Here is a 23,584-nt window from a genome sequence, read left to right as displayed (position 1 = left end):
ATGTTGTCATGTAATAGGCGCCATCATATCCAATATTACTGCTACCATGGTTGCACGGTAGCAAAATACTTCCGTTAGCCCAGCCGCGCTCTGCGGACGCCCCGCGATTGAGATTGGCAGTCATATATTCGGTGCTATCCGTCGTGAGATATCCAATTCGCAACCGCAAGTCCGATTACTTTCGCAAGGCGAATGTTGACGATGTGGCGATTCCCGTCAAGCACCCGCAAGAGTGCAAACTATTCGATGTCGATTGTGAACGGCTGCGGCTGTGCCGAGCTATTCTGCTGTTTGGACTTCTGCAACTTATTGAGATCGCGCTGGAGCGTGTCCCGTGCTTGTTTCTGCATTCGATTAGCTTCAATTTTCACCGAACAGACGTGAACCTGCTTACGAGAGTTATTTCGGTCATGTCAAGTGCGGTGTGAAAAGACTTCAGCGACTTGTCGAGTGCTACACGAGCTTCTCCGAGGACTGGCGGATATACGCTGTATAACAGTTAGCCTGTATGAACCGCGACCGGGAGATACTTGTGAACGTACTTGGGGCTGGCTGATTCCTGAAGATTGCGCGCGAGCTGGGCAGTCGCGACAAGGACAGACTGATATATTAGCCGTTTGATAGCGTTAGAATAGTCAATACACTACATACATTAAACGCCTCCTTTATTTTGTCTGCGTCGGACATGCTGTGAAGTTATCAGAATAGTGACATTCAGTAATGTTTTGACGGATTACATCACAGCATTTCGTGATGGCAGTCAACGCGTAGACTCTTACGCATCTGCACAGGCGCGTCGCGTTTGATGACTCAACCACACCGCTACACATGCATCTGTGCTGTTTCCTTAGTCGCGAACTTTTTTTTCGTTTGCTAGATCCCAAACCAAGAAAAAAAACCTCCACCATCTCCCAACTTTCATTCTTCATTCTACCTTCACGGGCATCCTCCGCCAGAGTCGTTGTTCTTTTGGTGTCGATAGAATATACTACTGGATATATTTGGCGGTTCGGATAGCAGCGTTTGGCCTGCGGCTTTGTTCGATCTTCACGTAAGTGCCACTACTCGGAATTGGCATTACGCCCGAGTGATCCACAGATCGAAAAAGGCGAGATAGACATTTCTTTTATCCCGCAAACAGTTGCATTTGTCATTCATTAGCTGGTCCGATTCGACATCACTTCTTACGATCGATATGAGCCACATACTTCCAACGTCCTCTACGTCCCTGCCAACGAGCTCGGTGACTATCTCGGCCGCACCCAAAGTCGCGGCTCCGTCCGCAACCATATCTGCCCCGCCTACGACGAATACCTCGAGTGCAAGCGAACCATCGACGGGTGTGGCGGGGCGCAAAGGCGAAATCAACAAGCGGGTTCTCTATGTAGGCGGGCTGGACCCTCGCGTGCTGGAAGACATGCTGCGTGACATTTTCGAAGTCGCGGGACATGTGCAGAGCGTCAAGATCATTCCGGACCGTAACCACAAGGGGTATAATTATGGATTTGTTGAGTACGACGATCCGAACGCGGCCCAGACGGCTATGCAGACGCTGAACGGCCGCACCATTCATCAGTCAGAAATTAAGATCAACTGGGCCTATCAGTCGCACAATGCCGGACAGAAGGAGGACACTTCACGTAAGTTCACTGTAGTCGCCTATCCTACATATACCAGGCTAACACGGCGCTTGATAGAACACTTTCATATATTTGTCGGAGACCTGTCGAACGAAGTTGACGACGAGCTGCTGGCAAAAGCATTCTCTGTATTCCCGACGATGTCGGAGGCGCGAGTGATGTGGGATCTCAAGACAGGACGGTCACGAGGGTATGGATTTGTGTCGTTCCGCGAACGCAGCGACGCGGAAAAGGCGAAGACGACGATGGATGGCGAATGGTTGGGGTCGCGCACGATCCGATGCAACTGGGCGAACCAGCGGGGCGCTAACGCGACCGGACTACAGCAGCAGCAACCCAACAGTCATCACATGCCGAATGTGCTGTTCAATAGCGGGTACGTGGCCGGACACGGGTCTGGATTTGGTGGTGCAAATAGTGGCATGCAGCAGAACTACGACGTAGTCGTCAACCAGTCGCCATCGTGGCAGACCACAGTGTATGTCGGAAACCTCTCGCCGTACACCAACCAGAACGACCTCATCCCGATGTTTCAGAACTTTGGATTTGTAGTGGATGTGCGAATACAGTCCGACCGGGGATATGCGTTTGTGCGAATGGACTCGCACGAGGCGGCCGCGCTTGCGATCTGCCAGCTTTCGGGCGTGCAAATCAACGGCCGCCCTGTCCGATGCAGCTGGGGCAAGGACCGGTCGCCCGTAGCCGCGGCGGCGATGGGACTTGGGCCCTCACCCTCTAGCGTTGGACCTGTTGGCCCACGCGGAGGGCAGGCCAGTGGTGGCATGAACGGATACAGCGGTAACTACAACCAGTACTACCCGCAGTTTGGTGCGAGCGGCGCGGCAGGAGCTGGCGCGTCGGGGTTTGGATTAGGAGGACGTAATGCGGGATTGGAGAGCCGGGGCGGGTACTCGTCGTACGCTCGTTAGGCTTTCCAGTATGTCACATTAGTACAAAAAGTAATTATAACGAATTATGTTTACAGATAGTGTTTTCACCTATTTTGTGCTTTCAATGTAATTTTGGGACTCGGCTCGTTCGTTGTTACATTTAATATCTGTTTGATTGCGTTTGTAGTAAGGGAAAATAATTCGCGCTTATCTATTGTCACGGTTGTCGCTTGATTCGACTTGATTTGATTGATTTAATGATAAATATACAGTTGGTCGTATGGTATTGCACATCAAAGCATGTATTGGACACTAATGCTGTATTTAAAATGGCACTTCTATATCTTGCACATGCACTTGTGGTTGCACAGCGCGTTCCCGATCTGTTGGATCCTTAGCAGTATCTCTCATTTCTTCGTCGATGCCATTTAGCTCGTCTTCCCATTCGTCGCTTTCGCTGTCGGAATCGGCAACCATATCGCCAACTTTGATCTTTCGAGCGAGATTCAAAAAGTCCGCGCCCTTAAGATTGTCTATCTTCTTTCGGCCGACAGCGGGACCATGATTGCCGGAGTAGATGTCCAAGTCAATCTCATTCTCTGTTCTTCGCTGTGCTGCCTTGGATTTGTATTTTTCTATCTTGACGGTGATTTTATGCTGCAGCGCCTCGTTCCTGCTCTCGGCCTTGAATATTCTATTTTGCTGCCTTTTTGAAATGCTGAGTGCAGCCGGCAGTTTAGCCTTTTTCTTCCTATGGCCGGACGGATCTTGTTTGAACTTGTCGTGACTCTGGTCGGCTCTTGCGCCGTCGTGGATTACCGGTTCTGGTGGCGGAGACGGCATTTCGCGGCGGGCGACGCGCTTGTTTGATCTGTTCGCTGCGCAATTTATTAGTACCAAGATTGAGTCTAAGTGTGTCTCTTTTCGGCTCACTTTTCTTCTTAGCCATGTTGCCGTATCGGTTATATTCACACAGAAGAACATTCAGCGAAAAAATTAGATCAGATACATACATACAAATTCTAAGCCGCACAGCGTTACCCTGCTGCCGCCATCTATTTGTGGTTAGGGTGTTGACAAAGATGATTGCGCGTCGTATTTACGTAATCAGGCTAAGTATGCTAAGTAATACCGAGCAGTTTTCGGCGAGAATACAAAGTACCAAGGCGGCGTAAGCGCTGTCAGACGAGCTGGCAATTATTATTATTCAATAAATAAATTTGCGTCAGTTCGCGCTTGCCGCGTTGACTTTTGTGGATCCCAGTCAGGCCGCGTCATACTCGCTAAAGTATGCAAAACCGCGCTCGGATATCCGCAAATGTACCTGCAGGACACCTTACCGTTTACAGCTAGCTCACGTCAAGTTAGCGTGCCAGCCGTGCTATATAGAGTTTATTATAATAACACTAGACCGTATTCAGAATAGCTCGAAATTTGTGGTGGCACGAGGATTACCACACCGCCTTACGCAAGCCTTTTCTTCGTTAGGCCTTCTATTCGGTGCCCCATATTCATATCTCCACTCCACCTCCATTTCCATTTCCATTTCTATTTCTCTGCACTTCAGCACATACCAATACCATCGGTAGTAGGGCATGGCGGCCGCAAAGATCGCGCCAGACTTCCTCAATCTGTGGACATCGAGCTCGCCGCTCTTCCTGTCGGATTCTCACCGCTGGGATCGGAGCTGCGCTGACCACTCAGCACCTCCGAATGTGCAGCCATCAGCAACACCAGCAGTGGCCGACAGTGTCCTTGGTGGCCTCGTCAACCCTGGAAACGCCTGCTTCCTCAATTCTGTTCTTCAGGTACGTATCTATATACAATTTTGAGTGAAGATGCCTAACAAATTCAGGCTATGGCCTCGTCAGAAAGCTTAACAACCTTTCTCGACTCGCCGCTGTCAGCTTCGCTTCCACTCGCACACGAGCTCAGAACGCTCATCAGTCACCTCAACACGCGCCTGCCAGCTCAGCACACCCATACAACTGTGCCGTTACTCAAGGAACTCAAATCCAACCGTTGGATGGACGACTCCGAGCAGCAGGACGCGCACGAGTTTCTCCTGTCTCTTCTCGACGCTTTACGAACCGAGCGTGCCAATAGCGACAACACCATCCTGCCTTTAGACGGCCTACTGTCCTCGCGGGTCGTGTGTCAAAAGTGCGGCGAAGAGCAAACATTGAAGCAGATCCCATTCTCGTCCCTCGAATTGTCCGTCCCGTCGTCATCATCATCATCGTCGTCGCCGCTTTTCAGCCGAGACTCGGTCACGCTCGATTCTATGCTCGCAAACGTGGTCGCGCCTGAGAAACTCGAGGTGTACTGCCAACGGTGCTCGCTCGTTGCGGCCGAAGCCCATCTACAACGTCTCATCGCACACGCCTCGCCGCCGTCGTCCCGATCACCATCACCCGAACCTGAGCTGGAGACGAAACCGAAGCCAGACATTGCGCCTATTCTTCGTGCCCGCCGCAGCATGATTGTTTCTGCTCTCGAGAAGCCTACAATTCAAGACGCCGACTTCGAGAAACTGAAACCTCCACGTTTGGTGTCGTCCACAAAAGTGAAGCAGGTGGCCATATCCCGGGCCCCGAGCATGCTCGTACTGCATGTCAACAGATCAGAATACGACGCTCAACTCGGTATCGCACGCAAAAGTAATACCCGCGTGGAGTTCTCAGAACGGATTCAGTTTGGCAAGTACGCCAGCGACCAGATCGAAGGCGGCGACGAAACGTGGTATCGACTATCGAGTACTGTCGTGCATTTCGGTTCTCATTCGTTTGGGCACTATATCGCATACCGGCGCGTTGATGGATCCTCCTGGGTCAGAGTTTCCGACGGGGATGTCCAGCCGGTGAGTATGGACGACGTGCTTTCACACGGCAACGTCGTCTTGCTATTTTACGAGCGAGAACCCACTGTCGACTTTGTTGCTGTCGAGAAAGACGTTATTGAAGAGGAGACGAAATGGCCTCTCTATGACGTTCATGACAGCGACGACATGAGTGACCTCTACTCCGTCTCGTCCGTCGAATCCTCCATCGTGCTCGAGTCCGCTACGAACGGCCGGATTAAGATTCCCATCAATACTGGCGAACGTGAATGCTACGTGCACGATATTAGAACGAACGTATTGTAGAATGACACATCTTGTTTTTACAGCAGAGAAGGTGTTTGGGTTGTACATATGTACTTTATATTGGTCGGTGGCTTTCGGGTATCGGGTCGCATTAGGTATTGTTTAATATGTAATTGTAAATATGAACTATTGGATAATTTAGAATGGCATTTCCAAATGCTAAATTGCAAAGACAAGGCAGTAAGTAATACTTAAATTGTATGGACCTGTACACAAGATGTGACGGGTATGCCATATGTGCTACAGCGATTTCACCGCAACTCCCACGGGCAACTCAAACTCCAGTGGGTGGGAAATTTTCGAAGACAAATACAACAATCAATTTATAATCCGCAATTGAGCGACATGGGGTCTGTCAAGACTGTAGCGAATATTGCTGCGAAACAAAAGCCAGGGTACTTGTTTCTTCTACGACACCGCAATGGCCCTGTAATCATCAACGAGACGAATGAGGTTACCGTACGTTTTATTGCTGGCTAAACATGGGGGGAAGTGGTCTTGCTAATGTTGTCCAAGGACAAATTAATACGAAAACAACTCCCGGCCACACGGGTTCCGAAAGCGTCCAGAGTGCACGACTGGAGCTTACTCTGCGTGACACGAACGCCGGACGAGTATTCCGCGTTTGCACTAAAATTCTACGTCCACGAGCTCCGACGGAAGCGCGAGCGATTATACGAGCAAAATAAAGCCCTCGCGCACGAATGGTTCAGGTTCAAGTTCCCCAAACGCCACGCCGGCACGTTCGAAGCCGTGTCCGACCTGGCGAACGCGTTGGAGTACCTGTATAAGCAGCCCGGCGACGAGTCCCCTGTTCGCGTGCCGTTCCGGAAGAAAGAGCTCACGCAACCGATGGACGTTCGGCGACCAAAGGGCGAGACCACAGTGTTTTGGCTGCATGACTGGTTTAAGGGCAAAGATGAAATGTGGGATGGGCGGGTTGCGCATAAGCGGTTGCCGGTGGTCGGGTTGGGCGGGGATGTCAAGCAGGCCATAAGCGAGTTTGAGCAGAATGAGCGGGTAGGACGACAGGAGGAGCATCGTGTTCATATTGACACATAAACACAATTTGTAGATAGTTCGTGTATTATACAATATCTCGTGATCGCGTTATTTACATACAGATCATTAGCTTACACCTTCTTCTTCTTGCCACCACGAACCGCACCGATGACGCGGCCGACTGCGTTTCCCACGTACACGCCAAACACAACCGTAACAGGCCACGTCTGCCACTCCCGGTCCCAGTCCAACGGAATCGGCACTGCACCGAGCCATGCTCCCGCAATTGTGCCCAATGCGGCCGTGTACGCCGGCGTGACGGGCGCTTGCAGCGCAACGATGTCTATCCACGTCGCTCCGTCGAGCGGAACTGTGCAAAGAAGCGGGAACAGGGCGAGAATCGCGGTATGTGCGGATAAGAGAAATGTCGCGAGGATGGACACGGTGACTGGGGCGCCGAAAAGGATGTAGATAATGTGGATGGCCGGTGTCAGAAGAGCCGTAAGAACGAGGCCGAGAATCGTGGTCTGTTTGTTAGTTTCTTCTTTCCTCCACAGTTGCCAACTCTTCTAGCATGAGAAGAAGACATACCGACACGGTGCTATTTGCTTGCTTCTTCTTCTTGCCCGCAGTCGACTTTGCGACCGGTGCCGGCGAGGGGCTGGTAAGGAGGATGTTCAGCGACTGAAGTAGTGCAATTGCCGGTAAAGAATAACTCAACACCTTTATGGGATCAGAGGGAAGCAGCGACGACAGCACGACGGTGCCGATTGGAAACGCAAGTAGTGCTGTCGAGGTAATGACATGTTCTGGGAGATGTGCCGTTGGCGGATGTGCGATTGCTGTCGGTGGAGTTGGTGAGGATGGACCTGGTATATGTCGGGCAGTGGATTTAGTGCGGGCCATTTCGCTAATGGATAGTTATATCATGGGTTAATACGAATTGAGTCGAGAGTATGCTAAGTGTAACTGTAAGTGCTAATTGGGTCGCGAACAAGCCTTGCTTGGATCCTTACGGGTTAGGGTTATGAAACATCCAGTTACTTTGGGGGAAACTAGAACAAATGACACGGGTTCCGGTCTCGGTCCACAGTACCATAATCTTGCGGATGTAGTATATGGATCCTAAACAAGTTCTCAGGCCCCTTGTCGTCATAACTGAAAGGTATGATTGATGCAGCCAAAGAAAACAGAACTAGAGTAAATACGACCGCGCAAAATAAAAAGCAATGTCACTCATCCCGAAAGACACAAACAAGCTCATGTCATCTCAAGACGCCGCGCATTGCCTGTGCTGGAAACTGTCACGAACAAAGTAGAGCACACTTCCACTTTCATGCACAGCTTCAGGATACGCTTTTGCAGCTTGCGCAATGCCAATACTATGATATTGATCTAGATATGTCGTAGTACGACTGATGCCTCTACTTGTCAACGTCGTAAACTCTCCCCGGCATGAATTGTATGACTTTTGACATGCGAGGAGATCAAGGTTGAAGCCTGCAAGCCGATAGAGCTTTGGGTGGCCGTTTCAATACGACAATACCGCTTCTACTCCTCCCGTATCAAGTGCGACAATAACCGCTGCAAGCCAGATATCCTTGATATCTTCGCTAGCATGAAACACTGACATGCTCTTGGTACTAAAAATAATAGTTTGACAACTACCATCATTATCCTTTAATTCTTATGTTTAATAGCATTCATCTTGAAAGAATCCAATTGTTCCTCCGACGTCGAAACTCGAAACTGCGCAGACAGTTACCGAGTATATATTCATGACAGTTAATCCTAGGTGGATCTATGTCCAGTGTGACCATATTGAGTAAACACTAGTTGTCAATTGCGGCAGGGACTGCGATTTTATAAAGTTACAATATGCGCGATTGAGACCGCGCCGCAGCTCTCCGAGTCGTTGAGGTACATCGTAGATTCGGTCTCGGTCGCGCACATCACACGATCGTGAACCAACCTCCCATAGAAATGGTACGTTTTCCTCAACGACGTCTGCCACCAATAATACTAAGAATTAACAGAGCTCACTTACATCTGCTCAGCGCAACGCAGTCAACCAATTTGCTGCCGCGACGGGTGCTTCCACCAGGTCCGCAACAACGTACCTCCGCAACAACGCATGGAATGTCGAACGCGCAGTTGACGAGTACTACGACTCTGGCGCTACCGCTACTCCGTGCGTCTTTCTTCACGAGAAGTGTGATAACATGCACTGACCGGAATATAGAAAGAAGGAATCAAAAGCCGTCCTCGAGCTTTTCGAGACATATAAAGGTGATCTTCATTTTGTTCATGTATTATGGGACATACTGGTAACAGAAATAGATCCAGAGGATCCGTCGACAATTGGAATCGATGGGACGATAAATTACATCCAAGATCTCGGGGTCGCGTTAGAAGACCCCGTTGTGCTCGCGCTAGCATGCAAGCTCGAGGCGCCGACGATGGGTCAATTCACAAAGCAAGGGTTTATCAAAGGATGGCAATCAATGAAGTGAGCGGTCCATGCGAGTTTATTGAAAATAAGAAGCTAATTGTATAGTGCGGATACGATTCCAAAGATGAAAAAAGCGGTTGAGTCACTCAGTACGGATCTGGCCAACGACCCGGCGTTTTTCAAGCAAGTCTACAAATTCACATTCGGTTTCGTGCGGCCACACGGTCAGCGTATCCTGCCACTCGATACAGCAGTTGAGTACTGGAAACTACTATTAGAAGATAAGTTTCCCAGTCAAGACCTCTTCTGCAAATGGATTACATTCGTGACAGAAGAACACAAAAAGGCGGTGCCGAAGGATACGTGGAATATGCTCTTGGATTTCGTAGTTAATGTCCTTGGATCTGACAATGGGCTGGATAGTTATGACGCCGAGGGGGCCTGGCCGTCAATTTTTGACGAGTTTGTCGCGTATTTGCGGAGATGACGTTTTAGAAAAATGTAGAATGCATGTATCCCAGTCATTTCAATATATACGCTTTTGGCATTTCTATCAATGTCCTTACCTGACGAATACCATCGTGGCGATATCTTCCTTTCGTCTGACCTTTGTTTGTCGTAAGTGTCACAGCTCTTAGTACTGTCATAACATTCATAGGTTACCGACTATACCGTGATACTCTGCTTAGGATAGTAGACCAATCGATTACTCCTTAAGCCACATTTCCAACTTCGTGGTGTCGTGGCGCCTGGACCCGCAGTTAATACATATGCCGAACAAATACAACATCTGAATCGCACATTCACAACACGTCCGCTTGGAACACCGCTTCACCAACGGAAGCAATGGACGGAGCTTGACCCAAGCCCTTGGTAAAGCAACTCGGAGTCGTCTTCCTGGATATCTGTGACCATTATGCTTTGATCAGTCAATTGCATTTGCTCCGTTGACTTCAAGACAATCATCAGCTTCTCTACGAGGGTGACTGACCAAACTCTTTAACCTGGCATTCGCCGACAAAGAACGATCCCAAAGACGATTGGCGCTTTGTTGCTACTAGGGTGAACTAGGTAATTCTGATTGCGTGACAGGTCCAAGTATCCACAAGTTTGAACAGTCCAACCTAAACTTGAATCGCATAGGGTTCGGGGAATATCCTCAATTAGTGGAACCATAATAATTGATGTCGTACAATTTAAGTCCAAACTCTCAACCACGGGTTAACCAGGCCGATTCCCAAGAATCTGACTGACGCGCCAAATGTAAACAAACGCGGAATATTTCCAACTCCCATTCTAGTAATCCTCCTTTAGCGGCGTGAAAATCTATATACTTAGCGCAAGCTCACCGCGCGAGCTCTTGTCTTCCAGTATTGTATGCCGCTTAGTATAAGCTGATCAAGATGTCTGATAATTCCACTGGGACTACTATGTTTGACGATACGATTGAGATTAGTAGCCAGACTGTTAATACGCCGACAATGAGCTGGGCTCATGAGATGGAAATAAAATCAGAAAACCAGGTCCAGAAGGCAATAATGTCAGATATACCCGTCAAGAAAGAATTGGAAGTGTTCACGAGCGTGAAGGAGCTGCAGGTAGATAAATCTGTCAAATCAGGAACGAAAATCTACGATCTCGAGGATTTTCAGCATTTCAACCGAGTTCTTGAAGATTCTGTGGGCGACACTTACAATAGCGAGTCGACATATTGTCTGGTGGACTTCTTGCAATTCATGACAGTTCTTGATAGCTGTGGCGGGCAGGATGAACTCGTGGACATTGCGCAATGCCCCACCCCTCTTGATGAACTTAGCGATACTGATGGTTTCGTTATCGTAACACCTATCGTGCCAACAGTAAAAGCAGGATGCGCGGCGTTGGAGAATCAGAAGGTGACTGAACTGGTAGGAGAAGGTGAATCCAGTTCAAACTCTGCAGATTCGTTGGACTCCGACGCGGAGTCAGATTGCACACCTCTAAAGACTGATGGACTGCCTGAACTTAGTACGACAGCAGATCTTGACCACTTGTCGCACAAGTTTCTTTTGCTATCCACTGCAAGACATGCAGTGAAGGGAACGAAGGACCCACCGGTTGATAAGACGCCAACAGTTCAAGCCTCCATTGCCCATGATTTTCATGCGAAAGCAGTTCACAAGGTCAACTCGTGTCATTCTTCAACCCAGACAGGCGAAGATCCTTGTAGCTCACATTTCGCTTATGGAACTTCAAGCGACGTCTCTGAATATGCGGTCGGGCACATATCTCCGACGATAAGACACATCTGTGCGTCTTTGAATAATCTTGCACTCGAGCTTCAGGATATAAAGAGAACTGTTGCCATTTTGCAGAGCACCAAGCCTGTTGGTCAGAAAGATAAGCGTGGTATCGAAAAGGACAAACCTGTTAGTGACCTCAGTGACGAGCCTAGTGAAGAATTGGACTCAGTGCAGTTGACACTCTACAACTTCCGGCGGGCAATCAACGAGATCAAAATTGATATTCAGTGTGTCCGAAACTCTATTAACGTCGTGTAAGTCGATACTACGTTGCAAAAATCTGGCTAACAGCTCTTAAGCGACTCTAACGCCGTCGCGCGCGAATTCAATACACAACTGAAAAATGGATTCACCGGGACAGGTAAAGACAACCTCTGCATTCTTCGACGTTGGGATGGTGAATGTCCGCCTATCTATCCCAAAACAATGCTCGATGCTAAACGCTTGAAGTGTAAGTTGAGTCTATCGACGGCATGCTGACCTTTGCTAATTTGTCCAGATGATGAAATTGTCGCAATGCTTGGATTCTATGGATTTGAAATTGGAATTGAGCAAGAGGACGAGCTTGATATGAAACGCAAGCTTTTGGCGTTCTTGGGATGTCCCGTACACTAAATCAACTAATTGGACCGCCTAATCCTATACTATTATTAATTCATTATCTGTGACTGTGTAATATATATTCCCATTGTTCAAACCATTCTTGGCTCAATTTGTCCTTGTAGTGTAGCCATTTCTATGAGATGGCCTCAGTTTAGACTCCCAACATCCAAGTTTCGTACTGACGTGGTGATATGAATAATGAATTAATGAGCTGGTTTTCATGAGCGCAATTCGGTCAGGCTTATGTGCATCACTGTTAACTGTAGCTAGAACCTTTGATGAATTGCTGTCTGTGATCTCGATCAAATGTTGCATTTGACTGCGATGATAGTTGCATTTTACTTCCGTTGATGCCTAGTCTAAGATATAGTCCAACTGCTATAGAATATAGTGAAGTAGGCGTGATCATGTCGATTAGTTTCACTCAAGACCGGAAAACTCACCAGGCTAACAACAGTTGCACTGTCTGGTCCTAGAATAGTAAGTTAGGTGCATATGCCGGGAAGCAGTGCAGCGACGGCGGGTGGAATTATTGACAGTAGCGTGCCTGCGCTATCGACGAATGAATTAGAATCACCCATGTCTGTCTGATATGTACTTCAGTTAATGGAGTCTCTGTGTGTGTCTGTGGATATGTCGGTGAATTCACGTGAAATTTCTTAAAGCAGGATCTGAACTTGTCTGGACTGAAGATTTAAATAGTTTTGGCATTTCAATGTCCCAACAAAAAATCCCGTTGACGTAGAAAAATATTCAGGGCGCTAATAATGGAAATTCCGAGTCCGCGAACAAAGATATTTGTGTCCACTGGAGATAAATGTTTGCGGTCACTAAGAAATATATTGAGGTCACTAATGAAAAAGAAAATTCCTTCCTAAAAGTATTTTCTGGTCACTAATCTACTCCTACTGTACGGCAGCAGTCCTAGTCGTGTAGTTAAACGCGCGCAAAAGTCCAAACTAAACAATTTTCGAGATTATCTTTGGGAGTCCATCTCAAAACTCGGTTCTCCAGCTCCTCTCATATTGGCCAACACTGCTTGACGAAAGTGCCACCGTAGGAGTTCAACCCTTACGGCCCCTTCACCGCTGGGATCTCGACAAATAGGGTCAAGTATACTCCCTCCTATCTTGAAAGGATCTCTGTCGAAACAGATTATTTTGTAGCCATCATCTGGGTTGACTGAGAAATCAAAACCATCAAATTTCTCGTGGATACTGGACAGCATAAGCAGGCCGTTCTGGCATGAGGTAATCCCCGTGTCATGGTCTCCCATTCTATTCGTAATCCACCGAGAAAATCCGTTCTGCACCCAGTACTCTTCGCTGGAAAGTGGGAAGATATGAGCGGCATGAAAACCCCTCCATTGATTAACGTCAGCCTCGGTGTTGACAGTGCCAGTTATCACGCACTTCCCATCTCTCTCACGGACCCTAGCTCGGAAAAAATCATCTCTGCCCGTCGTAGTTCTTGAAAGGATTCGGGTAACGCACGGCTCGTGGGTGATAAATATTGTGCCTATGTACATCTGAGTAGTTGCTACATGCAAGGACTTATAAGAAAATATTTTACTTCCGCGAGAATAAGGTCTTATGTCGTAATGGCCTGGCTTGAGAGCATTATCCGTTCGCATCAGGTCAACTCCGGTGCTGCGCAATGTGACTCTATACGGACCAGATGCAACAATGAGGATGTCGAGCATAGAGAGAAAGACCTTCTCCGTTATTGATGAATTCAACTTCAGTCCACCGATAGCCATATCAACCTCTGACAAGAGGTAAAAAAGCTCTAATACCAGCCATGAATTACCGATTTCTTGAATGGCCAAGCTTTTTATAATTTCAGTGACGATAGTGACATTAATCTATATACCCCGTAGTGAACGAGATAATATACAGAAGACGATGCGTATAATAATAATAAATTGTCAAAACAACAGGGCCCGATCAGTTACCGGGACCAAAGTAGTAGGGTAGTAGCACGAAAGTGGTTAGGGTTTTAGACAGGCGGCCACATGTAATTTGGATACTGCATGAGTATGGTTGGGAACTAACAATTCTACCCCTGAAATCCAGGATGGTCGAGGGTTCAGAAGAAAGTTAGCTGCAAGACTAGTGGAGAGGAGTAAGGGGAATTTGAAGTTGGAGGCAGTAAGAAGTTTGCTGTAGATAAACTACAAAGAACAAGAATATGGCAGGAACCATTTGGACACCCCAAGGGGATAAAGCCAATATACCTGGATATGGATACGGAGATACGGAGACGGGATATAGATATTTTACTTGGATACGTACCGATACGGGATCAAAAGTTGATGTCCAGAACAAATGTAGTTGAGTCTTGGCTGTCCAATGGCAGCCCTAACCCAATTGCTATAAGCGCCGCGTAGGTGTTTAGACCGGCGAAAAGTAGCCGCTATAATACAGTTAGCAGTGGGGTCTTCTTCAATTCGACTTCTGGTAGGCAGCAGTCACAATTACAATGAAAACCCTCCTGATCGTTTACGTCCACGGCTTCAAGGGCGATGGGACGACCTTTCTCCAGTTTCCGCAGCATGTCGAACAGCGTCTCAAGCAGATCTACCCATCAACTAGCATCGTGTCCGTCGTCTACCCGCCATACGAAACAAAAGGCGATCTCAGTGTCGCTATCAGCGCGTTCCTCTCATTTATCGAAAGTAAAGTCATCGACCTCGAAGTTGCGAATGGTACGGCATCACCGGTTGTCTCGCCTGCCGTCGGCGTGATTCTCGTGGCGCATAGCATGGGAGGACTGGTTATCTCGGATACAACCGTGCAGATATTGGCGCGAGATCCTACACTTATGTTTCCCAAAGTCATCGGATTATTATGTTTTGACTCGCCGTTCCTGGGACTGCATTCGTCTGTGTTTGCACAAGACGTTGTGCATCGCGGCGCCGCTAAATTCAACGAGCTTAAAGCCCTCGGAGCGACTGTTCCGGTGGCCTCTGTAGCGTCATATTTATTTGCGAAGAAAAGCAGCGAGCAGCCAGTCCGGCACACAGCAACCGACGCACCTTCCCAGGATCAAAAGCAAAAGTCGTCACCGAACTGGGGCAAAATTGCGGGCTTGACTGCAGCAGGTGTGGCAACTACCGCCGCTGCGGCAGCCGGAACGATGTGGTATTTGAAGAGCCAGAATGTGGACGTCAACTGGGCAAAAGATCATCTTATTTTTGTTGGCGCAATATTCCAGAAACCGCAGGTGCTAAAGAGCAGACTATGGACGTTGTATCAAGCGCGCGAGCGAGTCAGCTTGGTCAACTACTACACCGTCATTGAACCGAAGGAGAAGGTGCAACCAGCCAACACCCAGGATCCTACGCAAGTGGTCAAGGGCCTCGGCAAGTTAGTGAGCGGTGAAGGTGATGGAAAGAGGACATTTTGCAATATTCCCAAGGAGGCGCCGTATTCGGATTTTTTCGTTCCGGCGGAGAACAAGAATGCGACCGGGGAGATTGAAGCACACATGAACATGTTTGAAGAAGGGAGAAATTCAGGATATAGTACCTTGCTTGGTGAGAGTGTGGAGACAATAAGTGGATGGGTGTCGGCCTGGGTGAAAGGCTGATGATGATGAGTATCTGGGTATGTAAATATTTGGGATGGGCTCTCGGTTGGATAGAATAGAATGCCATTATCTATATGTACTGTATTCAAAAAATACATTCGTAATATATTTACAATAAAATTACTTCTTAGCTTGTGCTTTTTTGGCCTTTTTAGCTCTCGCTGTAGCCTCCTTTACCCGCTTCGCAACGACGTCAAAGTTCTTGCCCATTGTCTCTTCATCCAAGTACTTCTTTCCTTGCGTGTTCTCTTCAATGTAAGCCAACGCCTCTCTCTCGACGACTATCTTCTTAGCCTTTAGCAGGGTGCGGACGTCTAGATCTTTCATATACACAACCTGCGTATTCGGCTCCGATTTCCGCAGCGACAAGTTCAGGTTTTTCCTCTCACCGGCCACAATCACAAGCACAGCTAGATTACTCCACGCGTGCACCTCCCAAATAGCCTGCGCTGCCTTGGACTTGTACGTCACCAACTCCGCGGGGCCGTCCAAAACAACCAAATTTCCCCGTTGATAAGCGTATGAAAAGGCAGTCCGCAACGCAAGATTGTAAACCCTTCGATTCAGCAGTGTCCGGTCGTCAGGATGGCGTGGGCCGAATGGCTTGCCGCCGTGATTGAAAATCGGTGAGCCAGCTTTACCAACACGTGCCATTCCCCGACCCTTCTGGGGTGCCATTTTCTTCTTGGAGTAGCCGAGTTCGGCACGGTTAGGGGCAAAGAGACTGCGGCGATCATGGAGGGTGTCATTTTCGTACACAACGGCTTGCCAAAGGATGTCTCGACGAAATGGGAGGGCTAACAGCGAAGTGGGGATGGCGGCGAATGAAGTGGGCTCGAGAGAAGGGAAGCTGTGTAGAAGGGTCAAAACGGCGGATGGCGGTCCTGTTTCGAATTAATCTTCCGTCATAAAAATGTTCAACAATAACGAAACGTACGGGCGGCGAAAGGAAGGGCTGCTGCGTTCTCTGACTTCGCTGGAGCCCAGGTCAGGCCATGTTGCGTAACCTGATCGTCTGCCGTCTCGGAACTAGCATTCGGCTCGGTGTAACCAGCATCGTTCTGGACTGATTCTGAGGTTGACAAAACCGCGTCATTTAATGACCGTATTGGTTCAAATGGGGTAAGTGGAGAAATAGTTGAGCTGGATTCGGTTGTAGATGCGACCGTGGCCGTCCCTCGAGTTCGACAACTCCGGATTGTCTGTACTGCGTTAGAACCATTCCACCACAGAAATCGTCCAAATAGTTCTGACACGTACTTTTAAGGACTGAGATGCAAAAGCCGGCGCACTCCGAGAGAGATTATTGAATAACAGCAGTAACCGTGGCTGGACCATTGCTGCGAATACTGCGTCGCACGTGTGCAGTGCGGGGACAGTGTGAAAAACGCCCCGACTTCCAGTATATCTTCCGGTAACGACTTCGGCAGTGGTTCACCTCGTTGTACTCGCCTAGCCGGCCAATTTTAATATTAATTGTGGTGTTGGTGGGGGCGAGAAGCCGTTCGCGGTGGATAATGCTACGAGTGTTGAATTTTTTCTGGTGGTGATTGTACGAGGGCCAGTTACACCCAACTCGTCGCGCCAGAAAACTTTTCGGGATGGGTCTCGAGGAATCCCGCCAACACCCACAGAAGCATTTTACACTTACACGTCGGTCCACGTCCTCAACCACAAACTCATCAGGGCATCCGCAATTGCGGGAAAACGAGCCTCCAGGTCACCGCAAATGCCTCGAATTCCCGGCACCACTATTTCTCGTGTCGTGACGGCGACCAAAGAAGTCCTGCGACCTGGCTTCCGCGCGGCCTCGTCCTCGAACTCGCCATCAACAGGAGTCGATGCTGCGAATCCCAGTTTCGCTGATTCAATTGACCCGATAACAGCTGCTCCGCACGATGATTTGGTAAGAATCTCCCGAGCAATGGGCTGCGCTGTCGAGGACCTCATCGCGTACCCCAACTTACGCGATCCGTCCGAAACTTCCACACCATATATCACTGCCAAGCCGCTCACAATCCCCCCATACAAACGCACTCGGTTCATTGACTGGCGAGTCAGAATGCCTCCGGCAAGTTTAAAATCACGGAAATCGAAACTGGCGTATCGTCACCCGATTGGACTCGACCAGGCTTTCAGGGAAGCACTCGGCATTCTCGAGCACGATAGACAGCAAAAGTACGGCAAGGCACTCAAGATGCAAGACCGGATAGACACCATTCTACAACATTACAACGTTACCACAGTCGAGGACATCCGGGACCAAAAGTCACGAGCTGATGCGTACTTGGCATCCGTCGAGATCGAGAAGCTGCGTATTAATGCTGAAATCAGCAATCCCGAAGTTATTCACCAATTCAACTCCGGAAATTTCGATATGAAGTTCCCGGTCTACAGATTTTTGGCGCGACAAAGGTGGGAAAAGAACGACCGGCTCTTGCTTATGGATCGGTTGGAAAATATGAAGGTTATCCCTGATACGCTGCCAACGTTGTACCCGCGGGTGGATATGAAACTCCGATTCCCGGGAAAGACAACACACTGGATCGATCCGGGTAGAATTATGAGTACAGGTGTCACCGCTCAGGCTCCAGAATTTTCGATCCAGATATTCGAGGATGCAACGAAGCTGTACACTATCGTCATTGTCGACCCAGATACGCCCGACCTCGAATCCGATTCTTACAAGACCACACTTCACTATATATTGGCTGACGTTAGGATTTCGGGTAATGAGCCACTAGTCGACAAGGCCATTGCTCGAGAACTAGTCCCATATCTCCCGCCTCATCCGGAGAAGAACAGTGGGTATCATCGATACGCTGTCTGGGTGTTCGAACAGCCAGATGGTGAACGATTGGCAGTCCAGCAACGTGAAGGAAAAGATCCAGTAAATGTCGATAGCTTGCTTGAGAGAGAGAGATTTGATATACGGTTATTCAGGTCCGCACATGGATTGAAGGCAGTTGGCGCGCATTTTTGGAGGAACGGCTACGATTCGAAGACGGAGGGTGTGCGCGAGAAGTTTGGCTTGGGTCCAGGCAATGTTTACACGCATAAACGGTTCCAGCATTACGAAGATTATCGTGAATAAGTGGTTTCATATAACGACTTGTAGATATTAGTAAATACTGTACATGTCATGAACAATTTGGTCTTACTGCAATATTTGTCTATGTACATTGTGAGCAGGCATACCAATCACCCGCAATCTATAGTATAATGACCACAACCTACTACGTTAGTCCGGCAAGATTATCTTCTCTGGTGAGCGGCTGGAAGAAAATCAGCAATACTTAGATCTGTAGCTTCTATATTTGATCCGATTTGTCGTGGCCAACTAGGAAGCCAATCAAACGGGCCCCAATACGCAGCCCACAACACCTTGCCGACCACCAACGCCTTCGGTACTGGTCCATATTCTCTTGAATCCAGCGACGCCATGGCATTATCGCCAAGAATCCATATGTGACCTTCAGGGACTTTAATATATTTCCCAGTCCGCTCGTTTGTCATGCCTGTCGACAACCCTACCAGATCGTCGGGCATACCCCTCACAGGCATCGGCGCCTTTGGCATGGCATCGCAGTGGATAATATCACCTGGCAGCCCAGCTATCCGTTTACATATGCGTGTGTGCTCTTCTGTAGGTTTGTTGATTACAACGACATCTCCTACTTTGATGTCGCGGCCGAGTCGGTGGTTGTATTTATCTAGAAAAACATGGTCGCCGACTGTGTGGAGGGTTGGCAGCATTGAGAGACCGCCGGTAATTGCGAACTCAAAAACGTATGTATGAAGCAGATGAACGGCTGCTAGTGCGCGTACGAATTTGCTGGCGCCCCCGGCGTAGTATCGGAATCCTTTAGAGGCCATAGCCGGTCAGGCGATCAATCAAATTGTAAGTAGCTTCATTGGCAATTAGCGATCAACTTTCCACTGTTCAATGAAAACGTACTTACTTATCTGAAGGGTATCATTAACTCTAGAAAAGTAATTAGTCGCGAACACCTCCAAAGTCGGGATCGAGTGTCCCATCCAAATTCCGTTTCGAGAGCGAGTTGCACACTAAGATAAAATTCGTGAGGCTGTGGGCAACGTCAGGCGGGGCCGACTGAAGTGCGTCGCCATCATCACATTGGGGCTTGTGTCACTGCCAAAATTGAACGACGAGATCGGCTCTGAAAGTGCCCAAGGTGCCGATCGAACTTTCTACCAGCTATGTGAGATATTGACAGTCGTTTTGAGTTGGCTGTGTGCTAACGAGGATGATTTTACAGTGTCAAGAGACTCTCTAGTTTATCCGCAGTCCCAGATATCGACACTGGCGGAGCGGCCATTGATGCCAGTAGCATTATCAGGAGACGGCCATCAAATCGTTCTTGATTTCTGCTGACATGGCTCATGCCGTCCATCCCAACTATTCTGGTCAGTACGACTCTACCCACAAACCCCAGATAAATAAAGGACCTGTTATAAAAATCAATGCCAACCAGCGGTACTCCACCAACTCTCCAGGAATGGTTGAGGAGGCCGCCAAGATCAGTAAGACTCCACTGCAGCTGTTCGTTGTTCGTAATGATTCTTCCTGTGGCTCTACAATTGGACCTGCTCATGTTTCTCTGCTCGGTACTCGTACTTTGGATCTCGGCAATCCTCAGCTCAGCATGCATTCCATCCGTGAGACTGGTGTTCTGCGGATGTTGAGCATGCCTGTTCTTTGTTCGCGGCGTACTTCAATAACTACGAGAAGCTTGAAAAATCCATTATTGTTGACTGAATTGTTGCTAGGAGTAGATTTCAGAATAGTGTAGATTCAATAGATGCTTAACTAGGTTTGTAGGTTCCTAATAGAGCTGATAACAGTCATTACGGGGAGTAGTAGTATAGTCCAGTAGGTTAATATGCAGTTTCATTAATTGCATTCATTAATTGGTTTGCTCCTTATTACTTATGTTTATCTACCCCAATAGAATCGGTGAAAGTATAAGTGGGTCATGCAGATGCAATGTGCAATGCCCTGACTGGCGCAAGTCCGATCGTCGAGCGAGACCCGTGCGACTGGTCCATATTTCATGAATACACACTCTAAATCGTCCTAATGATAAAGTAGTGATCTTCTTAACAGATACTATATTTGGGCTGCGATTCACGCCTGTAGCGTGAGGTAGTACAGATTGTGAGATCATCGAATAAAGGTAGAAAGAAAACGCTAGGTGACACGAGCCCAGCAGTAAAAAAATCACTCGCAGAAAAATGGCACTAGGCAAGCAATCATATTTCCGGTACCTGTGCCTCTCATCTAATTATAAATATTCCCCTTCTGTCCCCTCCGCCTCTGCTGCCATTCGCCGCTCAACTATATACCCATCTCCCCTGCTGGCACCACTACTGTCTTTTTTCTGACAGCTTGACATGGAGACCGCTTGCGGAATGGGTAAGTTGAAGTATCCGGACCACTGATTTAGCATTCAAATAACTTACTTGCTGTATAGATAAGCCTCAAGGTCCTCCTTGCCGTTGCGTTGCAGTCAGCGAACAGAATACTCCGAATATGAAAATTGTTCCCAAGCCATTTTGGAATGAAGATTCCGCTCGAATCAGTAGCACATTGTGGCTGCCTTCTCTTAATCTGATCGAACGCGAATGGACTGGCGAACTCGTAACCGAAGGCTGGGGAACCTGTGTACGATCTGCATCCGACCAGCCAATCACTGATTGTCTATCGGCATCAACTGCGGAATGCGCGACAGTCGATAAGAAAGAAAGAGCAGCAAAACGCAGAAAGAGAGAGGAAGAACAAACAGAGAAACAACAAGCAGAGAAGGTCAGACGTTTCAGGCTATATCCAACCACAGAGCAGAAAGCGATCCTTCGAAACTGGTTCGGCACCGCACGCTGGACATACAACCGATGTTTGGATGCCGTGGAAAAGAAGGAGGTTGCAAAAAACAAGAAGGACCTAAGAGCGGCGTTCCTTAACAAGGATGCAATTGACAACATGGGCAAGCCGTGGGTGTTGGAAACCCCATACGACATTAGGAACGCCGCCATGCAAGACCTTCTCAATGCATATGATTCCGCACATGCCAGGTACACAAATGACAAGAAGGTGTTCAAGATTAAGCACCGATCTCGCAGAAAGTCTCGCCAGGAGAGCATTGTGATACATCATAAACACTGGTCCAGAGTGAAGGGGAAGTACGCGTTTCTTCGCAAAATGAAAAGCGCTGAACCACTCCCACACGACCTGAATTACGACAGCAGGCTTGTCTACCAAAGGACTACCGGTCACTACTACCTTTGCGTACCAATGCCTTTGCGGGTTCTCGACGGGCCGTCTTCTGGTCGATTAATATCTCTGGACCCAGGCGTGCGAACATTCTTGACAGGCTATAGCCCGGACGGCGAAGCGATCGAGCTCGGCAAAAATGACATTGGCCATATCTATAGGCTTTGTCACTGGCTGGACGAGCTGCACAGCAAATATTCCGTGAAAGACATTTCCCGTGCAAAGAGGTGGCGCATGAAAAAAGCTGCAGGGAAATTAAGACGTCGGATACAAAACTTGGTCAGCGATATGCACTGTCGCATTGCAAAGTATTTGTGCACAACATTCAACCTTGTCATCCTACCAAGCTTCCCAGTTCAACAAATGGTGATGCGCAAGGGCGGACAGCGGCGGATCAGGTCAAAGACGGCACGAGCTATGGCCACTTGGTCGCATTACAGATTCCAACAACGGCTTCTCGACAAAGCGCGAGAATATAAATCGTGCAAAGTCGTTTTGGTCTCTGAAGAATACACCAGTAAGACATGCGGAAGATGCGGAAAACGCAACGACGTTGGGAGTAGTAAAAAGTACTCTTGCAAAGAATGTCGCTTTGAGTGCGACCGCGATGTCAATGGTGCGCGGAATATTCTGGTGCGTTGCATGACAGTAGATCGGACAGTAGACAAATATCTACACATGAACGACGATCGTGTGAATGGTCTACATCCTGTGCAGCACCCTGCACTTTAAGAGCCGCCACACGTTTACTTTGTAATTGCTGTGGCGCGCGTTGAGGCTCGCTCCTTCTCGGTCTTCCGAGTTGCATGACTCGTGTCAAAAACGAGTGAAGTTTATCCATCTCTCTAAGAGATTCTACAGCGTTACCACGTATCTAGCATAGAAAAGAAAATATTACAAAGTTAACTATATAATTTATTACCGAGTAACCTCTAAGTAGATTTTAAGACTATGCAGGTGTACTAAGCTAGAAAACTATCTGATCCAGCACAAGGTAATGATTGGGAATATTAAGCAGTCAGGACGACATCAACTCGGTCACTCAGTGCATTTTGCTCGTGTGTGACAAACAATTTTGGTACAAAGCATATTCGATTGCCTCGTAACAGTGGGCCTTTTGCAACAAAGAAGCTCTTGAACACTACAAAACTGCAAAGAGAACACAAGAGGAAAACAAAACCAAAAACGGGGGCACCAGGAAACAAAAGGTAACAGTGTCGTTAACAAGATCCTACAACACAGTTCAACAACGCCAAGCTACGGATACGAATGGAAATAAACTTACATGACGAATAATCAACAGATTTCCATCATTACCAAGCCTGAAAGATTCAATAAAGGCTTCTTCAAGAACATCGAACCTTGTGCAATCAGTTATCTTCTAGCTGGCCTATCCGTGCACTATCAGGCGAACTCCACAACCGCTTTAGACGTACTGTTTCCTGTTGTCGCTGCTCCTCTGTCAAAGTCGGGAATAGACGCGGCCGTGAATATGGTCTCCTCTCATTGAACAGAATCACGACCGTGCGGGTAGCTTTAGTGAGCCAAATTGTCGCATGCGACCGCGAAACACTGACTACAGAATAAATCTGTACTCGATAACCAGACCCTTGCAGACATAAATTGACCACGCTATATCCAAGACACCCCGGAAGATATATACGAGGGCTCACAGTCAACCTCAGGT

General features: G+C 48.2%; 15 protein-coding genes across 15 annotated transcripts; 9 read left to right on the top strand and 6 right to left on the bottom strand.

Annotated features, from left to right (window-relative positions):
- Positions 1-15: 15 nt before the first annotated feature.
- On the bottom strand, positions 16-941 carry POJ06DRAFT_151747 (uncharacterized protein). The gene is made up of 4 exons (XM_056184677.1): positions 652-941; positions 543-601; positions 395-488; positions 16-344 (listed from the first exon to the last, which is right to left on the bottom strand). Exons 1-4 carry the CDS (start codon positions 685-687, stop codon positions 240-242), a joined length of 294 nt encoding a protein of 97 aa, XP_056041901.1. The 5' UTR covers positions 688-941; the 3' UTR covers positions 16-239.
- Positions 942-1,062: 121 nt separating this feature from the next.
- On the top strand, positions 1,063-2,712 carry POJ06DRAFT_151763 (uncharacterized protein). Its single transcript, XM_056184678.1, has 2 exons — positions 1,063-1,640; positions 1,698-2,712. The coding sequence occupies exons 1-2, from the start codon at positions 1,196-1,198 to the stop codon at positions 2,567-2,569; spliced, it is 1,317 nt and encodes a 438-aa protein (XP_056041900.1). The 5' UTR covers positions 1,063-1,195; the 3' UTR covers positions 2,570-2,712.
- Positions 2,713-2,854: 142 nt separating this feature from the next.
- Positions 2,855-3,479, bottom strand: POJ06DRAFT_240150 (uncharacterized protein; the record flags this gene model as incomplete). The annotated part of the gene is made up of 2 exons (XM_056186077.1): positions 2,855-3,408; positions 3,464-3,479. The coding sequence occupies 2 exons, from the start codon at positions 3,477-3,479 to the stop codon at positions 2,855-2,857; spliced, it is 570 nt and encodes a 189-aa protein (XP_056041899.1).
- Positions 3,480-4,025: 546 nt separating this feature from the next.
- POJ06DRAFT_259510 (uncharacterized protein) lies at positions 4,026-5,852 on the top strand. The gene is made up of 2 exons (XM_056188400.1): positions 4,026-4,338; positions 4,386-5,852. Exons 1-2 carry the CDS (start codon positions 4,126-4,128, stop codon positions 5,673-5,675), a joined length of 1,503 nt encoding a protein of 500 aa, XP_056041898.1. The 5' UTR covers positions 4,026-4,125; the 3' UTR covers positions 5,676-5,852.
- Positions 5,853-6,020: 168 nt separating this feature from the next.
- Positions 6,021-6,737, top strand: POJ06DRAFT_270414 (uncharacterized protein; the record flags this gene model as incomplete). The annotated part of the gene is made up of 2 exons (XM_056189437.1): positions 6,021-6,134; positions 6,192-6,737. The coding sequence occupies 2 exons, from the start codon at positions 6,021-6,023 to the stop codon at positions 6,735-6,737; spliced, it is 660 nt and encodes a 219-aa protein (XP_056041897.1).
- A 5-nt stretch (positions 6,738-6,742) lies between these two features.
- On the bottom strand, positions 6,743-7,674 carry POJ06DRAFT_259508 (GPI biosynthesis protein family Pig-F-domain-containing protein). The gene is made up of 2 exons (XM_056188399.1): positions 7,269-7,674; positions 6,743-7,204 (listed from the first exon to the last, which is right to left on the bottom strand). Exons 1-2 carry the CDS (start codon positions 7,581-7,583, stop codon positions 6,809-6,811), a joined length of 711 nt encoding a protein of 236 aa, XP_056041896.1. The 5' UTR covers positions 7,584-7,674; the 3' UTR covers positions 6,743-6,808.
- Positions 7,675-8,603: 929 nt separating this feature from the next.
- On the top strand, positions 8,604-9,670 carry POJ06DRAFT_259502 (Cullin binding-domain-containing protein). The gene is made up of 5 exons (XM_056188398.1): positions 8,604-8,663; positions 8,714-8,868; positions 8,920-8,966; positions 9,018-9,186; positions 9,235-9,670. Exons 1-5 carry the CDS (start codon positions 8,661-8,663, stop codon positions 9,614-9,616), a joined length of 756 nt encoding a protein of 251 aa, XP_056041895.1. The 5' UTR covers positions 8,604-8,660; the 3' UTR covers positions 9,617-9,670.
- An 862-nt stretch (positions 9,671-10,532) lies between these two features.
- On the top strand, positions 10,533-12,026 carry POJ06DRAFT_240146 (uncharacterized protein; the record flags this gene model as incomplete). The annotated part of the gene is made up of 3 exons (XM_056186076.1): positions 10,533-11,665; positions 11,711-11,862; positions 11,911-12,026. 3 exons carry the CDS (start codon positions 10,533-10,535, stop codon positions 12,024-12,026), a joined length of 1,401 nt encoding a protein of 466 aa, XP_056041894.1.
- A 964-nt stretch (positions 12,027-12,990) lies between these two features.
- POJ06DRAFT_303115 (HNH endonuclease-domain-containing protein) lies at positions 12,991-13,935 on the bottom strand (the record flags this gene model as incomplete). The annotated part of the gene is made up of 2 exons (XM_056190793.1): positions 13,587-13,935; positions 12,991-13,532 (listed from the first exon to the last, which is right to left on the bottom strand). The coding sequence occupies exons 1-2, from the start codon at positions 13,771-13,773 to the stop codon at positions 12,991-12,993; spliced, it is 729 nt and encodes a 242-aa protein (XP_056041893.1). The 5' UTR covers positions 13,774-13,935.
- A 494-nt stretch (positions 13,936-14,429) lies between these two features.
- On the top strand, positions 14,430-15,694 carry POJ06DRAFT_259493 (uncharacterized protein). Its single transcript, XM_056188397.1, has one exon. It carries the CDS (start codon positions 14,496-14,498, stop codon positions 15,603-15,605), a length of 1,110 nt encoding a protein of 369 aa, XP_056041892.1. The 5' UTR covers positions 14,430-14,495; the 3' UTR covers positions 15,606-15,694.
- Positions 15,695-17,126, bottom strand: POJ06DRAFT_259491 (ribosomal protein L4 domain-containing protein). Its single transcript, XM_056188396.1, has 3 exons — positions 16,866-17,126; positions 16,543-16,807; positions 15,695-16,489 (listed from the first exon to the last, which is right to left on the bottom strand). The coding sequence occupies exons 1-3, from the start codon at positions 16,941-16,943 to the stop codon at positions 15,726-15,728; spliced, it is 1,107 nt and encodes a 368-aa protein (XP_056041891.1). The 5' UTR covers positions 16,944-17,126; the 3' UTR covers positions 15,695-15,725.
- Positions 17,127-17,802: 676 nt separating this feature from the next.
- On the top strand, positions 17,803-18,699 carry POJ06DRAFT_200895 (phosphatidylethanolamine-binding protein; the record flags this gene model as incomplete). The annotated part of the gene is made up of 1 exon (XM_056185213.1): positions 17,803-18,699. The coding sequence occupies one exon, from the start codon at positions 17,803-17,805 to the stop codon at positions 18,697-18,699; it is 897 nt and encodes a 298-aa protein (XP_056041890.1).
- Positions 18,700-18,779: 80 nt separating this feature from the next.
- On the bottom strand, positions 18,780-19,742 carry POJ06DRAFT_151632 (peptidase S24/S26A/S26B/S26C). Its single transcript, XM_056184675.1, has 2 exons — positions 19,568-19,742; positions 18,780-19,514 (listed from the first exon to the last, which is right to left on the bottom strand). Exon 2 carries the CDS (start codon positions 19,479-19,481, stop codon positions 18,861-18,863), a length of 621 nt encoding a protein of 206 aa, XP_056041889.1. The 5' UTR covers positions 19,482-19,514; positions 19,568-19,742; the 3' UTR covers positions 18,780-18,860.
- Positions 19,611-20,572, top strand: POJ06DRAFT_151641 (aminopeptidase I zinc metalloprotease-domain-containing protein). The gene is made up of 2 exons (XM_056184676.1): positions 19,611-19,828; positions 19,886-20,572. Exon 2 carries the CDS (start codon positions 20,003-20,005, stop codon positions 20,417-20,419), a length of 417 nt encoding a protein of 138 aa, XP_056041888.1. The 5' UTR covers positions 19,611-19,828; positions 19,886-20,002; the 3' UTR covers positions 20,420-20,572.
- Positions 20,573-20,745: 173 nt separating this feature from the next.
- POJ06DRAFT_259480 (putative transposase DNA-binding domain-containing protein) lies at positions 20,746-22,635 on the top strand. Its single transcript, XM_056188394.1, is given in 3 exon segments — positions 20,746-20,882; positions 20,902-22,114; positions 22,142-22,635. The coding sequence occupies 2 exon segments, from the start codon at positions 21,160-21,162 to the stop codon at positions 22,627-22,629; spliced, it is 1,443 nt and encodes a 480-aa protein (XP_056041887.1). The 5' UTR covers positions 20,746-20,882; positions 20,902-21,159; the 3' UTR covers positions 22,630-22,635.
- The last annotated feature ends 949 nt before the right edge of the window (positions 22,636-23,584 follow it).

The sequence above is a fragment of the Lipomyces tetrasporus genome (assembly GCF_029532465.1).
Source record: "Lipomyces tetrasporus strain NRRL Y-64009 chromosome Unknown POJ06scaffold_9, whole genome shotgun sequence".
Taxonomy (NCBI): Eukaryota; Fungi; Ascomycota; class Lipomycetes; order Lipomycetales; family Lipomycetaceae; genus Lipomyces; species Lipomyces tetrasporus.
The sequence above is the reverse complement of the archived record's forward strand: the minus strand, read 5'-3'. Positions and strand labels throughout refer to the sequence as shown.